General features: G+C 44.8%; 1 protein-coding gene across 1 annotated transcript; it reads left to right on the forward strand.

Moving 5' to 3' along the window:
• The first annotated feature begins 11,451 nt into the window (after positions 1–11,451).
• Positions 11,452–13,246, forward strand: LOC127309757 (indole-3-acetate beta-glucosyltransferase-like). The gene is made up of 2 exons (XM_051340491.1): positions 11,452–12,114; positions 12,320–13,246. The coding sequence occupies exons 1-2, from the start codon at positions 11,485–11,487 to the stop codon at positions 13,133–13,135; spliced, it is 1,446 nt and encodes a 481-aa protein (XP_051196451.1). The 5' UTR covers positions 11,452–11,484; the 3' UTR covers positions 13,136–13,246.
• The last annotated feature ends 1,966 nt before the right edge of the window (positions 13,247–15,212 follow it).

A 15,212-nucleotide genomic window follows, 5' to 3' on the forward strand; every position in this document is an offset into this window, starting at 1 on the left:
GTCATATTCGTGCATTTTCTGGAACTAACCTATTAACAAGATGCCGAAGTGCCGCTTGTCAAGTTTCTTGCTTTTTGGTTTCAGAAATCCTAGTAAGGAAATATTCTCGGAATTGGACGAAATCAACGCCCAGGGGCCTATTTTTCCACGAAGCTTCCAGAAGTCCGAAGATGAAACGAAGTGGGGCCACGAGGCGCCCGGACTACAGGGCGGCGCGGCCTAGGGTTGGGCCGCGCGGCCCTGTCATCTGGGGCCCCTGTGCCCCCTCCTGACTTGCCCTTCCGCCTACTTAAAGCCTCCGTGACGAAACCCCCAGTACCGAGAGCCACGATACGGAAAACCTTCCAGAGACGCCGCCAACGCCGATCCCATCTCGGGGGATCCAGGAGATCGCCTCCGGCACCCTGCCGGAGAGGGGAATCATCTCCCGGAGGACTCTACGCCGCCATGGTCGCCTCCGGTGTGATGTGTGAGTAGTCTACCCCTGGACTATGGGTCCATAGCAGTAGCTAGATGGTTGTCTTCTCCCCATTGTGCTATCATTGTCGGATCTTGTGAGCTGCCTAACATGATCAAGATCATCTATCTGTAATTCTATATGTTGCGTTTGTTGGGATCCGATGAATAGAGAATACTTGTTATGTTGATTATCAAAGTTATATCTACGTGTTGTTTATGATCTTGCATGCTTTCCGTTACTAGTAGATGCTCTGGCCAAGTAGATGCTTGTAACTCCAAGAGGGAGTACTTATGCTCGATAGTGGGTTCATGCCTGCATTGACACCGGGACAGATGAGAAAGTTCTAAGGTTGTGTTGTGTTGTTGCCACTAGGGATAAAACATTGATGCTATGTCTAAGGATGTAGTTGTTGATTACATTACGCACCATACTTAATGCAATTGTCTGTTGCTTTGCAACTTAATACTGGAGGGGGTTCGGATGATAACCTGAAGGTGGACTTTTTAGGCATAGATGCAGTTGGATGGCGGTCTATGTACTTTGTCGTAATGCCCAATTAAATCTCACTATACTCATCATGATATGTATGTGCATGGTCATGCCCTCTTTATTTGTCAATTGCCCAACTGTAATTTGTTCACCCAACATGCTGTTTATCTTATGGGAGAGACACCTCTAGTGAACTGTGGACCCCGGTCCAATTCTCTTTACTGAAATACAATCTACTGCAATACTTGTTCTACTGTTTTCTGCAAACAATCATCATCCACACTATACATCTAATCCTTTGTTACAGCAAGCCGGTGAGATTGACAACCTCACTGTTTCGTTGGGGCAAAGTACTTTGGTTGTGTTGTGCAGGTTCCACGTTGGCGCCGGAATCCCTGGTGTTGCGCCGCACTACATCCCGCCGCCATCAACCTTCAACGTGCTTCTTGGCTCCTCCTGGTTCGATAAACCTTGCTTTCTTTACGAGGGAAAACTTGCTGCCGTGCGCATCATACCTTCCTCTTGGGGTTCCCAACGAACGTGTGAGTTACACGCCATCAAGCATATTTTCAAGCGCTCGTTGTCGGGAGATCAAGACACGCTGCAAGGGGAGTCTCCACTTCTCAATCTCTTTACTTTGTTTTTGTCTTGCTTAGTTTTATTTACTATTTTGTTTGCTGCACTAAAATCAAAATACAAAAAAATTAGTTGCTAGTTTTACTTTATTTGCTATCTTGTTTGCTATATCAAAAACACAAAAAAAATTAGTTACTTGTTTTACTTTACTTAATATCATGCATGTTTTTATTTCACTAGTTAAGCATAATGGAAAACAACAAAAATATGAGAGATCTTTATGAACTTTATCTTGAATTAGGACATGATGTGTTTGAAGAGAGAATTAAAAAACCCATGGAACTTTATATGTATGCTAATGGGAATGTTATTACTATGAATGCTTTGAACACCATTGTTGCTAATGCTATGGAAAATTCTAAGCTTGGGAAAGCTGGCTTTGATGAGCATGATCTTTTTAGTCCCCCAAGCATTGAGGAGAAAATTTTCTTTTATGATTACAATATGCCTCCTATATATGATGATAGCTACTTTGTTGAATTTGCTCCCACTACAACTACTAATAAAATTGATTATGCTTATGTGGAGAGTAATAATTTTATGCATGAGACTCATGATAAGAATGCTTTATGTGATAGTTATATTGTTGAGTTTGCTCATGATGCTACTGAAAGTTATTATGAGAGAGGAAAATATGGTTGTAGAAATTTTCATGTTACTAAAACACCTCTCTATGTGCTGAAATTTTTGAAGCTACACTTGTTTTATCTTTCTACGCTTGTTACATTATGCTTCTTGAACTTGTTTATTTACAAGATTCCTCTTCATAGGAAGCATGTTAGACTTAAATGTGTTTTGAATTTGCCTCTTGAAGCTCTCTTTTGCTTCAAATACTATTTCTTGCGAGTGCATCATCAAAACTGCTGAGCCCATCTTAATGGCTATAAAGAAAGAACTTCTTGGGAGATAACCCATGTGTTATTTTACTACAGTACTTTGTTTTTATTTTGTATCTTGGAAGTTGTTTACTACTGTAGCAACCTCTCCTTATCTTAGTTTTGTTTTTTGTTGTGCCAAGTAAAGTCTTTGATAGAAAAGTAAGTACTAGATTTGGATTACTGTGCAGTTCCAGATTTCTTTGCTGTCACGAATCTGGGTCCACCTCCCTGTAGGTAGCTCAGAAAATTAAGCCAATTTACGTGCATGATCCTCAGATATGTACGCAACTTTCATTCAATTTGAGCATTTTCATTTGAGCAAGTCTGGTGCCATTTTAAAATTCGTCAATACGAACTGTTCTGTTTTGACAGATTCTGCCTTTTATTTCGCATTGCCTCTTTTGCTATGTTGGATGAATTTCTTTGATCCACTAATGTCCAGTAGCATTATGCAGTGTCCAGAAGTGTTAAGAATGATTGTGTCACCTCTGAATATGTTAATTTTTATTGTGCACTAACCCTCTAATGAGTTGTTTCGAGTTTGGTGTGGAGGAAGTTTTCAAGGATCAAGAGAGGAGTATGATGCAACATGATCAAGGAGAGTGAAAGCTCTAAGCTTGGGGATGCCCCGGTGGTTCACCCCTGCATATATCAAGAAGACTCAAGCGTCTAAGCTTGGGGATGCCCAAGGCACCCCCTTCTTCATCGACAACATTATCAGGTTCCTCCCCTGAAACTATATTTTTATTCCATCACATCTTATGTGCTTTGCTTGGAGCGTCGGTTTGTTTTTGTTTTTTGTTTTGTTTGAATAAAATGGATCCTAGCATTCACTTAATGGGAGAGAGACACGCTCCGCTGTAGCATATGGACAAGTATGTCCTTGGTTTCTACTCATAGTATTCATGGCGAAGTTTCTCCTTCGTTAAATTGTTATATGGTTGGAATTGGAAAATGATACATGTAGTAATTGCTATAAATGTCTTGGGTAATGTGATACTTGGCAATTGTTGTGCTCATGTTTAAGCTCTTGCATCATATGCTTTGCACCCATTAATGAAGAAATACATAGAGCATGCTAAAATTTGGTTTGCATATTTGGTTTCTCTAAGGTCTAGATAATTTCTAGTATTGAGTTTGAACAACAAGGAAGACGGTGTAGAGTCTTATAATGTTTTCAATATGTCTTTTATGTGAGTTTTGCTGCACCGGTTCATCCTTGTGTTTGTTTCAAATAAGCCTTGCTAGCCTAAACCTTGTATCAAGAGGGAATACTACTCATGCATCCAAAATACTTGAGCCAACCGCTATGCCATTTGTGTCCACCATACCTACCTACTACATGGTATTTTCCGCCATTCCAAAGTAAATTGCTTGAGTGCTACCTTTAAAATTCCATCATTCACCTTTGCAATATATAGCTCATGGGACAAATAGCTTAAAAACTATTGCGGTATTGAATATGTAATTATGCACTTTATCTCTTATTAAGTTGCTTGTTGTGCGATAACCATGTTCACTGGGGACGCCATCAACTATTCATTGTTGAATTTCATGTGAGTTGCTATGCATGTCCGTCTTGTCTGAAGTAAGAGAGATCTACCACCTTATGGTTAAGCATGCATATTGTTAGAGAAGAACATTGGGCCGCTAACTAAAGCCATGATCCATGGTGGAAGTTTCAGTTTTGGACATATATCCTCAATCTCAAATGAGAAAATTATTAATTGTTGTTACATGCTTATGCATAAAAGAGGAGTCCATTATCTGTTGTCTATGTTGTCCCGGTATGGATGTCTAAGTTGAAGAATAATCAATAGCGAGAAATCCAATGCGAGCTTTCTCCTTAGACCTTTGTACAGGCGGCATAGAGGTACCCCTTTGTGACACTTGGTTAAAACAGTGCATTGTGATGATCCGGTAGTCCAAGCTAATTAGGACAAGGTGCGGGCACTATTAGTACACTATGCATGAGGCTTGCAACTTATAAGATATAATTTACATGATGCATATGCTTTATTACTACCGTTGACAAAATTGTTTCATGTTTTCAAAATCAAAGCTCTAGCACAAATATAGCAATCGATGCTTTTCCTCTATGGAGGACCATTCTTTTACTTTCAATGTTGAGTCAGTTCACCTATTTCTCTCCACCTCAAGAAGCAAACACTTGTGTGAACTGTGCATTGATTCCTACATACTTGCTTATTGCACTTATTATATTACTCTATGTTGACAATATCCATGAGATATACATGTTACAAGTTGAATGCAACCGCTGAAACTTAATCTTCTTTTGTGTTGCTTCAATGCTTTTACTTTGAATTATTGCTTTATGAGTTAACTCTTATGCAAGACTTAATTAATGCTTGTCTTGAAGTGCTATTCATGAAAAGTCTTTGCTTTATGATTCACTTGTTTACTCATGTCATATACATTGTTTTGATCGCTGCATTCACTACATATGCTTTACAAATAGTATGATCAAGATTATGATGGCATGTCACTCCGTAAATTATCTCGTGTTATCGTTTTACCTGCTCGGGACGAGCAGAACTAAGCTTGGGGATGCTGATACGTCTCCGACGTATCGATAATTTCTTATGTTCCATGCCACATTATTGATGTTATCTACATGTTTTATGCACACTTTATGTCATATTCGTGCATTTTCTGGAACTAACCTATTAACAAGATGCCGAAGTGCCAGTTGCTGTTTTCTGCTGTTTTTGGTTTCAGAAATCCTAGTAAGGAAATATTCTCGGAATTGGACGAAATCAACGCCCAGGGGCCTATTTTTCCACGAAGCTTCCAGAAGTCCGAAGATGAAACGAAGTGGGGCCACGAGGCGCCCGGACTACAGGGCGGCGCGGCCTAGGGTTGGGCCGCGCGGCCCTGTCATCTGGGGCCCCTGTGCCCCCTCCTGACTTGCCCTTCCGCCTACTTAAAGCCTCCGTGACGAAACCCCTAGTACCGAGAGCCACGATACGGAAAACCTTCCAGAGACGCCGACAACGCCGATCCCATCTCGGCGGATCCAGGAGATCACCTCCGGCACCCTGCCGGAGAGGGGAATCATCTCCCGGAGGACTCTACGCCGCCATGGTCGCCTCCGGTGTGATGTGTGAGTAGTCTACCCTTGGACTATGGGTCCATAGCAGTAGCTAGATGGTTGTCTTCTCCCCATTGTGCTATCATTGTCGGATCTTGTGAGCTGCCTAACATGATCAAGATCATCTATCTGTAATTCTATATGTTGCGTTTGTTGGGATCCGATGAATAGAGAATACTTGTTATGTTGATTATCAAAGTTATATCTACATGTTGTTTATGATCTTGCATGCTTTCCGTTACTAGTAGATGCTCTGGCCAAGTAGATGCTTGTAACTCCAAGAGGGAGTACTTATGCTCGATAGTGGGTTCATGCCTGCATTGACACCGGGACAAGGATGTGACAGAAAGTTCTAAGGTTGTGTTGTGCTGTTGCCACTAGGGATAAAACATTGATGCTATGTCTAAGGATGTAGTTGTTGATTACATTACGCACCATACTTAATGCAATTGTCTGTTGCTTTGCAACTTAATACTGGAGGGGGTTCGGATGATAACCTGAAGGTGGACTTTTTAGGCATAGATGCAGTTGGATGGCGGTCTATGTACTTTGTCGTAATGCCCAATTAAATCTCACTATACTCATCATGATATGTATGTGCATGGTCATGCCCTCTTTATTTGTCAATTGCCCAACTGTAATTTGTTCACCCAACATGCTGTTTATCTTATGGGAGAGACACCTCTAGTGAACTGTGGACCCCGGTCCAATTCTCTTTACTGAAATACAATCTACTGCAATACTTGTTCTACTGTTTTCTGCAAACAATCATCATCCACACTATACATCTAATCCTTTGTTACAGCAAGCCGGTGAGATTGACAACCTCACTGTTTCGTTGGGGCAAAGTACTTTGGTTGTGTTGTGCAGGTTCCACGTTGGCGCCGGAATCCCTGGTGTTGCGCCGCACTACATCCCGCCGCCATCAACCTTCAACGTGCTTCTTGGCTCCTCCTGGTTCGATAAACCTTGGTTTCTTTCTGAGGGAAAACTTGCTGCTGTGCGCATCATACCTTCCTCTTGGGGTTCCCAACGAACGTGTGAGTTACACGCCATCAGTGGGTCGCCCCGGATGTTTATATGAGGATGGGGAACCGGTATATCGGGTGATTGGAAAGGTGGAGGTACTCGATTGTAGCTCTCACTCCCACTAGTTCCCTTGGGAGATGCAACGGGGGGTTTGATAGTGTTTAAGTTATCACCATTCATGGGTGCGGTAGCGGAGGGTAATACCGAAGTATCACCCTCTACAACCGCATCCGTGATATTAACCTCTATGGTGGGAGCCACGGGACGGGGAGGGGTCAAAAGCTCGGAAATCATCTTTCTCATGCTTTCCATTTGAGCATCCATGTATGACTTCAACGAGTTGATGTCATCCATGGTGACCGGCCTAGTCTCCCCTTCCGATGGTTCCTCGTCCGGCATACTCTTAGGCGGTTAAGCCCGAAATAAGAGCCGAGGCTCTGATACCAATTGAAAGGATCGTATGCCGCACCTAGAGGGGGGGGGCTGAATAGGTGCTAACCAATTTTTAGTTCTTTTTCAATTTAGGCTTGACACAAAAGGTAAATTCTCTAGATATGCAACTAAGTGAATTTACCTATATGACGAGGCTAACAACTAAGCAAGATATATCTAAGCAATATAGAGATAGAATAGGATAGAGGTAACCGAGAGTGGAGCACGCGATGACACGGAGATGATTCCCGTAGTTCCCTTCCTTTGCAAGAAGGTACGTCTACGTTTGGAGGAGTGTGGTTGCTACGAAAGCCAAACCAACAGCCACGAAGGCTTCACTCAGATCTCCGGTGAGCAACGCCACGAAGGCCTAGCCCACTTCCACTAAGGGATTTCCTCGAGGCGGAAACCGGGCCTTTACAAGGTTCTTGGGGCACACATCCACAACCAAATTGGAGGCTCCCAAATCGGTTACAACACAACAATCAACAACAATACATCAACACAAATCAACTAGGGAACCAAATAGGAACACTAGCATGAGATCCCTCAAACAAGAGAGGGGGAAATGAAGAACGCTTCGGTGAGGATGTAGATCGGTGTCTTCTCCTTCGAATCCCCAAAGATCAAGAGCTTTGGTTGGGGGAGGAAGGGGATCTTGCAAATCTTGAGTTTCTTGACGTGGCTCTAATGGTGGTGAAGCTTGGCAGATTTTTCTTGCAATGATTGAGCAACTTGTCCCTTTGGAGAAGAAAGCTATTTATATGGGTGGAGCTTTCAGATCTGACCGTTGGGGACGAATTCCACTTACACCGGAAGTTCCGGCCAGGATGGCCGGAAGTTCCGGCTTCCACCGGAAGTACCGGCCATTCGGGCCGGAACTTCCGCCCTTGATAAAATTCCTGCAAAGCAAAAGAAGGGGCGGAACTTGGACGGAACTTCCGGTGGCCGGAAGTTCCGGCCAAGTTCCGGAAACTTGCGAAAACCTTACTGGACTATACTGAGCCACAAACTCGGAATTCCGGAACTTGCCCGGAAGTTGGGCGGAAGTTCCGCTGACCGGAACTTCCGGCCAACTCCACCGAAACTTCCGGTCCTGAAGAGAAAACCTGAGCACAGACGGCGCTGAGAAGCTTCTGCAGAAAAAGTCAGGCCGGAACTTCCGCCAGATTAAGCCGGAACTTCCGCCAGATACAGAAAACCTGCAGAACTTCAGAACAGCAAAACCAATACACCGATCCAACATAATTTTTGATGGCTTGTACATGTCTACATCAACACATATAAAAATATACATAGTGTTGACGTCAAACACACAAAACCCAAAAGGGCGGGAAATGTTCTTTCAACTATAGAAAGGAACGGAGGGAGTAATAGAATAAAAACAATAATAGATTGTTGATAAGTTCCATTTATACTCTCAAACTCTGTTGTATTGCGCTTTTCTACTTTCTAACATTTCACATGGCTTTTGTCGCATTTACGACACTCAATAATGTCTTACATTTACATTTATGGTTACGAACACCTAATTGTCACCTGAGACAGAATTTTCTGGGGCAAGAGAGGATTTTTTGCAACTAGTTGCCCATGCAACCGGTATTCGTGGGTTTTGGTTTTGGTAATGGTATGTCGTGTGTACACTTCTCGAAATTCACCGAATAATTTGATCTAGACAAAAGGTCACGGGAAGTTCTATTTTGTTACTCCTTTCATTTATAAAAGGATGTTGAAGGTTTGTCTAAATTCAAATATATCTAGAGACTCTTTACATCTAAACTTTTAACAAATTTGCGACATCTTTTCATAGAGCAGAGGTAGTATATGTTTTTGCATATGCACAAAGGCCATCATCCCTAAATTGTACGTATTTAGCAATTTTTGAAACAGGGATGCACGGGCAACTAGCTAACTAGTAGCCGAAATTACTTCACACCAGTCCTAAGTATCTGTTCGTTGTCACATGTAAGTGTGACGGAAGTTTTACTTTTTTGACACTGACATGATGTTCTGTTCACTTTGTTGTGGGCTTTGTAGTACGACACCAGTCACAACACTACCAGCTTTTTTTTTTTTTGAGAAACACAGTACAAACGAGAAAGCGGAAGACTGAACCGGCGGATTGGATCTTGAAATTGACGAAGTCATCGCAGGCGCCTCGCTGTCGACGGGAATGTCGCCTCCCACTGAATGAATATTCCGCCTTTTATGAGACACACAGATATCAAACCTGGGGTTTGAATTCTGGTAGGCTGGGGATACAACCATCCTCCTAACCACCCAACCTCAGGTTGGTTCTCACACCACTACCAGCTAGGTTGACCATCTTTCCTGTTTCCTGGATTCTTTTCTCCCGCCCTCGGCTATGTGGTTTACGGCATCCTGCCCTGCATTTTTTTCTCGATGTTAACTCAAAATGTGGCCCGAACCAGGAGTGGCAAGGCAAGGGCGTGTGGATCGCTATCCGCACAACTGCTCCGGCGATGGCAGTGGGCGGGCAACACCACAGTAGTTTTCTCCTCCGCTGTTTCGATCAGCGTCGTGGGGGCCGGTCGATTTATTTTTTCATAGTGGATGTGTTCCTAGGGTTCTTTCTGGCACCAAGACGGTATTCTACTTGATGCGTTTACTCTCAAAAAAAACTTGATGCGTGTCCTCTATCATCCGGCGGAGTGTCGAGTTCTGGAAGGCTCCGTCGGCGAACTCCCTTTGACGCCTCATGCCTGAAGATTGCTGGAACAGATGTGATTCGATCGTGAACATCCATGTTTTTTCTAACCGTTTGGTTTTGGTTTCAGAAGTGAGCGGTGCGAAGCTCTGCTATATGTTTCCATCATAGGACATATCTTTTTTTTTCCTTCCATGGTGAATTCAGGGGCGGATAATGGCATGGAAGCTGAGACATGCCGAATAGTAATGGTGGTTGTTCGAGTCTCTGCGGCAATGAGGAACTTGCTTGCTGTTTCAGGATTCACAGAAGCGGCATTCTAGTACAGTAGGAACGATAGCACAATAGGAGTTCAAAATCTTACCTTTCAGAGTAAAAATCCAATGTCTCGCCTTAATTGGTTGTGCCTGACAGCCTTGTTGAAGGCATGGTTTTGAGAGTGAAGATTTTTTTAGGGTGAAAACCTATGATCTATGGTTGGCAACGACGGCGCTTGTGCACCAGTATTTTTTTGGAGGTGTCGCTTTTGGAGAATTTAAACTTCAAGTGTTGTATTGGTGGTGTTTGGGGTTCTACAAGGACCGGAACACTGTAGGGGGACTTCTTTTTCTTCAGTTTCTTCTTCTTTAGATGTGTGCATTTGTACTGTCATTAGAGTGTTGCGTTATTGAAGACGCTTAGTGTAATTGATACACTCATGATATTGATATATTCCCTTTATAGGAAAGAATATGCACTCTCAATAGGCCCAGGGCACCACCTTTGGCTGTTAGAACCATATGATCCTGTAATTTTGCCAATGTTTCTAGCCTTTGATTAGTAAAAGCGAGCAAGTTACTCTAAAAAAAAGTAACATGAAAGATAATGTTTTTTATCACTTCTTTTTGCCAATGGCTTTAGTCTTTGCTGAGTGTATTTTACGGGTTTTTTTTTGCTGAGTAGTGTGTTTGCTGTGTGTTTTTAAAGCTCTTTGTGGAGTTTGATTTTTTGCGGGATTGTTTTCTTTCGTCTTTTCCGAGTGTTTCTTTGCTAAGTATTTTGTCGCTTGTGTTCGCCAAGTTTTGAACTAAAAACACTCGATAAACCGGTGGTATACTTAGCAAAAATATTTTTTCCGGTAGTGAGGATATGGTCGTTCGTCCTTAAGGGTTAGAAACTCGAAATAGCCTTGCCCCTAGCTAAGTGTTCTGTCCTTTGAAAGCAAATGATTTGTGGGTCGTGTTGCCACTCGGCTGTCAGCTGGCTAAATAGGCAAGTATCAATGCGAATTCATATACGCTGTTTGTAAATTACTTTGCATATATATGTACTGTAAAAGAAAGTATGCTAAGAAGATTTTTTTCACGTTTTCCCGGTGACACATGCATTTTTTCGCACGTTGTTAATTCATCCTCTAGTCTTCTGTGGATAAGTTCGAAAACTCTTCTTTGTTAATAGTTAATTCATCCATTGTGCACACAAAATATTTCCTTTAAAATGACGCGGAGCCATTACTACGGTCCACCGTTATTTTTGTTAACCTCTAATGAATCAATCTATATCCGAATGCGGATGCAGGCTGTTGTAGGTAGAGTAGCGCACAAACGCAATTAATTGGTACTGTATGGATAACTCCAGAATTTTCTTGGTTTACAAGACGCACGTTTTGCATCACATCTTAATTATATTTTCGGCTCAAATCACAAATCCTTCATATATGTAATAGCATTTGGCAATTTCTTACTATAAGCCTTATTTTGATCTCCTTGTACCTTGCTGAAAGCAGCTAGCTAGGTCAGCCATGGCTCATGTCCTTGTCGTGCCCATGCCCGGCCAAGGCCACATAAACCCTATGGTGCAGTTCGCCAAGAAGCTGGTGCTCAAGGGTGTAGCCGCCACCCTAGTCACAACCCGCTTCATCGCTCGAACAACCAGAATCGACGCTGGCCAAGTGCAGGTCGAGGCCATCTCGGACGGGCACGACGACGGCGGGTTCTCGTCGGCGGCGAGCCCGGAGGAGTACTTGCAGAAGCTGGAGGTCGCCGGCTCGGCCTCCCTGGCCGAGCTCATCAAGGCGCGTGCGGTGTCCGGGCGCCCCTTCACATGCGTGGTGTACGACTCGTTCCTGCGCTGGGCGGCGCGGACAGCGCGTGTGCTGGACCTGCCCGCCGTCCCGTTCTCGACGCAGTCGTGCGCGGTGAGCGCGGTGTACCACTACGTGAACGAGGGGAAGCTCCCCGTGCCGGCGGCCGGGGGTGAGAAGAGCGTGGCGCTCGCGGGGCTGCCGGAGATGGAAAGGTGGGAGTTCCCGACGTTCCTGTTCGGCGACGGGCCATACGCGTCGCTCACTATGCCGGCGCTCACCCAGTTCGCCGGCAGGGACGAGGATGACTGGGTGCTCTTCAACTCGTTTGAAGAGTTGGAGGCTGAGGTAAGTGGCAACTTTTATTCCTCGCCAAAGAGAAACATTCCCTTTTTATTAGGAAATTTGAAAACTTTCTAATACTGTACCTTCCTATTTTTTCCCCGGCCCAAACTGGGGTATACTATTTTTCGACTGAAAGCTCTAGATATCAGCAGGAAGGCTTCAAATTATTATTCACAACACTCTCGTTTGCTACTTGATCTTTTCCCAGGTCTTGGCTGGACTGTCGAGCCACTTCAAGGCCCGAGCCATTGGGCCTTGCGTGCCGCTGCCCACCGCGGAATCCGGCCATGCCGACCGCTTCACCTACGGCGCCAACCTGCTCGACCCGGCGGAGGAGGACACCTGCATCAAGTGGCTTGACAACAAGCCCCCGGGCTCCGTCGCCTACGTCTCCTTCGGTAGCTTGGCGTCTCTCGGCGCCGCCCAGACGGAGGAGCTCGCGCGCGGCCTCCTCGCCGCCGGCATGCCCTTTCTGTGGGTGGTGAGGGCCACCGAGGAGGTGCAGCTCCCGCGCCACCTCCTGGACCCGGCGACGGCGTCGGGCACCGCTCTCATCGTGCGCTGGTGCCCGCAGCTGGACGTCCTGGCGCACCGCGCCGTGGGCTGCTTCGTCACTCACTGCGGGTGGAACTCCACGCTGGAGGCGCTCGGCTTCGGCGTGCCGATGGTGGCGCTGCCGATTTGGACCGACCAGCCGATCAACGCCCGGCTCATCGAGGGCGCGTGCGGTGCCGGCGTGCGCGCGCGCCGCGACGCTGTCTCGGGGATATTCCTGCGGGACGAGATCGAGAGCTGCGTGCACGCCGTCATGGATGATGATGGGATCGCAGCTTCCGCGCGCGAGGCGGCACGGCGGTGGAGCGACGCGGCGCGCGCGGCGGTCGTCCCCGGCGGCAGCTCTGATCGGAACCTGGACGAGTTCGTGGAGTTTGTGCGCGCCAACGCCGACAAGAATAAGAAGCCTCTTGGATTGGAAAACAGCGAGACTAGAGCAAGCAGGGCTCAAGACGTGATTTGCATGTGAAACTACCGTTGTGATTCGTGCTAGGTATCTCGTCATACATGGCTTGTTTCATGGCATGTCGTTGATACTTGAATGAGACCGTAATGATATTTTGTATTCTTTTATATATGAGACGAGATTGAATTGCTGTAATTTGTTTCAAAACAACTCAAATAAACCAAGTATGATGTTGAACCAAGGGATTGACAAGTAATGAGCACGGTGAAAGAATTAATTATGACGTGAAGGTGTCCACAAGATAGGGCAATGGAGAAAGGCTATGTTGGCTTTTTGGAAAATTTGGAAAGAAAGAAACGCCCGCGTCTTCCGCAACATTTCCATAACATCTAATATGGTAGTTACGAAAATTAAAGACGAGGCAACAATGTGGTGCCTAGCCGAGGCAAAAGCATTGAGTAGCGTTATGCTCTGAAAGTAGTTCTTTATGTATTGGCTTGGCTATGGTCAAGCTTGGTTTGTAAGAACTCGAAAAACCCTTCTCCTTAATTAATAAAAATGCTAAATCTTTTATCTTATTTTTAAAAAATAAGGCAAGTATGTGTGTGGGATCTATGAAAATGTTTCTAAAATAATGATATTTAGATACATCACATATTTGAAAGAAGTGTCATATCTGTATGAAATAAGTAAAATATGAAGAGAAATCTAAGCACAAATCAGGAGAGCCGCTAAGGTTTGATTCTTAACTGATAGCTAGGGGATGCGTTAGAAAAATCACGTTGATTATGCAACAGACTGCGGACCTTGACAACTTGATATTAGAATGGCCAGTGCTTGGTTTGGGTTTATTGGTCTTATGCATGTGGCAATAATTCCTTTTGTGTGTTTGTTCAAGTTTCTTGGGGCACACATCCACAACCAAATTGGAGGCCCCCAATATACGTAACAACACAACAATAACAACAAGCAAATCAATCACAATCAACTAGGGTTTCCGAAAGAAGCACTAGAAAAGGATCCCTCAAATAAATGAGGGGGGAAAGTAAATCTCTTAGGTGAAGATGTAGATCGGGGTCTTCTCCTTCGATTCGCCAAAGATCAAGAGCTTTGGATGGTTAGAGGAGAAGATCTAGTGAATCTTGTGTTTCTTGAGGTGGCTCTAATGGTGAATGAACTTGAGCAGAATTGAGCAGCATGTGGTGGAGGAAACCAAGCCGTTGCAGGAAGAATGGGGGCGGAATATCTGGCCTAAGTAAGGGCCGGATTATCCCCCCCTGATACGTCTCCGACGTATCGATAATTTCTTATGTTCCATGCCACATTATTGATGATATCTACATGTTTTATGCATACTTTATGTCATATTTATGCATTTTCTGGAACTAACCTATTAACGAGATGCCGAAGAGCCAGTTGCTGTTTTCTGCTGTTTTTGGTTTCAGAAATCCTAGTAAGGAAATATTCTCGGAATTGGACGAAATCAACGCCCAGGGGCCTATTTTCACACGAAGCTTCCAGAAGACCGGAGAGCTAACGAAGTGGGGCCACGAGGCGGCCAGACGATAGGGCGGCGCGGCCCAGGTCTTGGCCGACCTATGGTGTGGGCCCCTCGTGTGGCCCCCTGACCTGCCTTTCCGCCTACAAATAGCCTTCGTCGCGAAACCCCCAGTACCGAGAGCCACGATACGGAAAACCTTCCAGAGACGCCGCCGCCGCCAATCCCATCTCGGGGGATTCAGGAGATCGGCTCCGGCACCCTGCCGGAGAGGGGATTCATCTCCCGGAGGACTCTACACCGCCATGGTCGCCTCCGGAGTGATGAGTGAGTAGTCTACCCCTGGACTATGGGTCCATAGCAGTAGCTAGATGGTTGTCTTCTCCTCATTATGCTTCATTGTCGGATCTTGTGAGCTGCCGAACATGATCAAGATCATCTATCTGTAATTCTATATGTTGTGTTTGTTGGGATCCGATGAATAGAGAATACTATGTTATGTTGATTATCAATTTATATCTATGTGTTGTTTATGATCTTGCATGCTCTCCGTTATTAGTAGAGGCTCTGGCCAAGTTTTTGCTAGTAACTCCAAGAGGGGGTATTTATGCTCGATAGTGGGTTCATGTCTCCGTGAATCTG

Source organism: Lolium perenne, chromosome 6 (genome assembly GCF_019359855.2).
Source record: "Lolium perenne isolate Kyuss_39 chromosome 6, Kyuss_2.0, whole genome shotgun sequence".
Classification (NCBI taxonomy): Eukaryota; Viridiplantae; Streptophyta; class Magnoliopsida; order Poales; family Poaceae; genus Lolium; species Lolium perenne.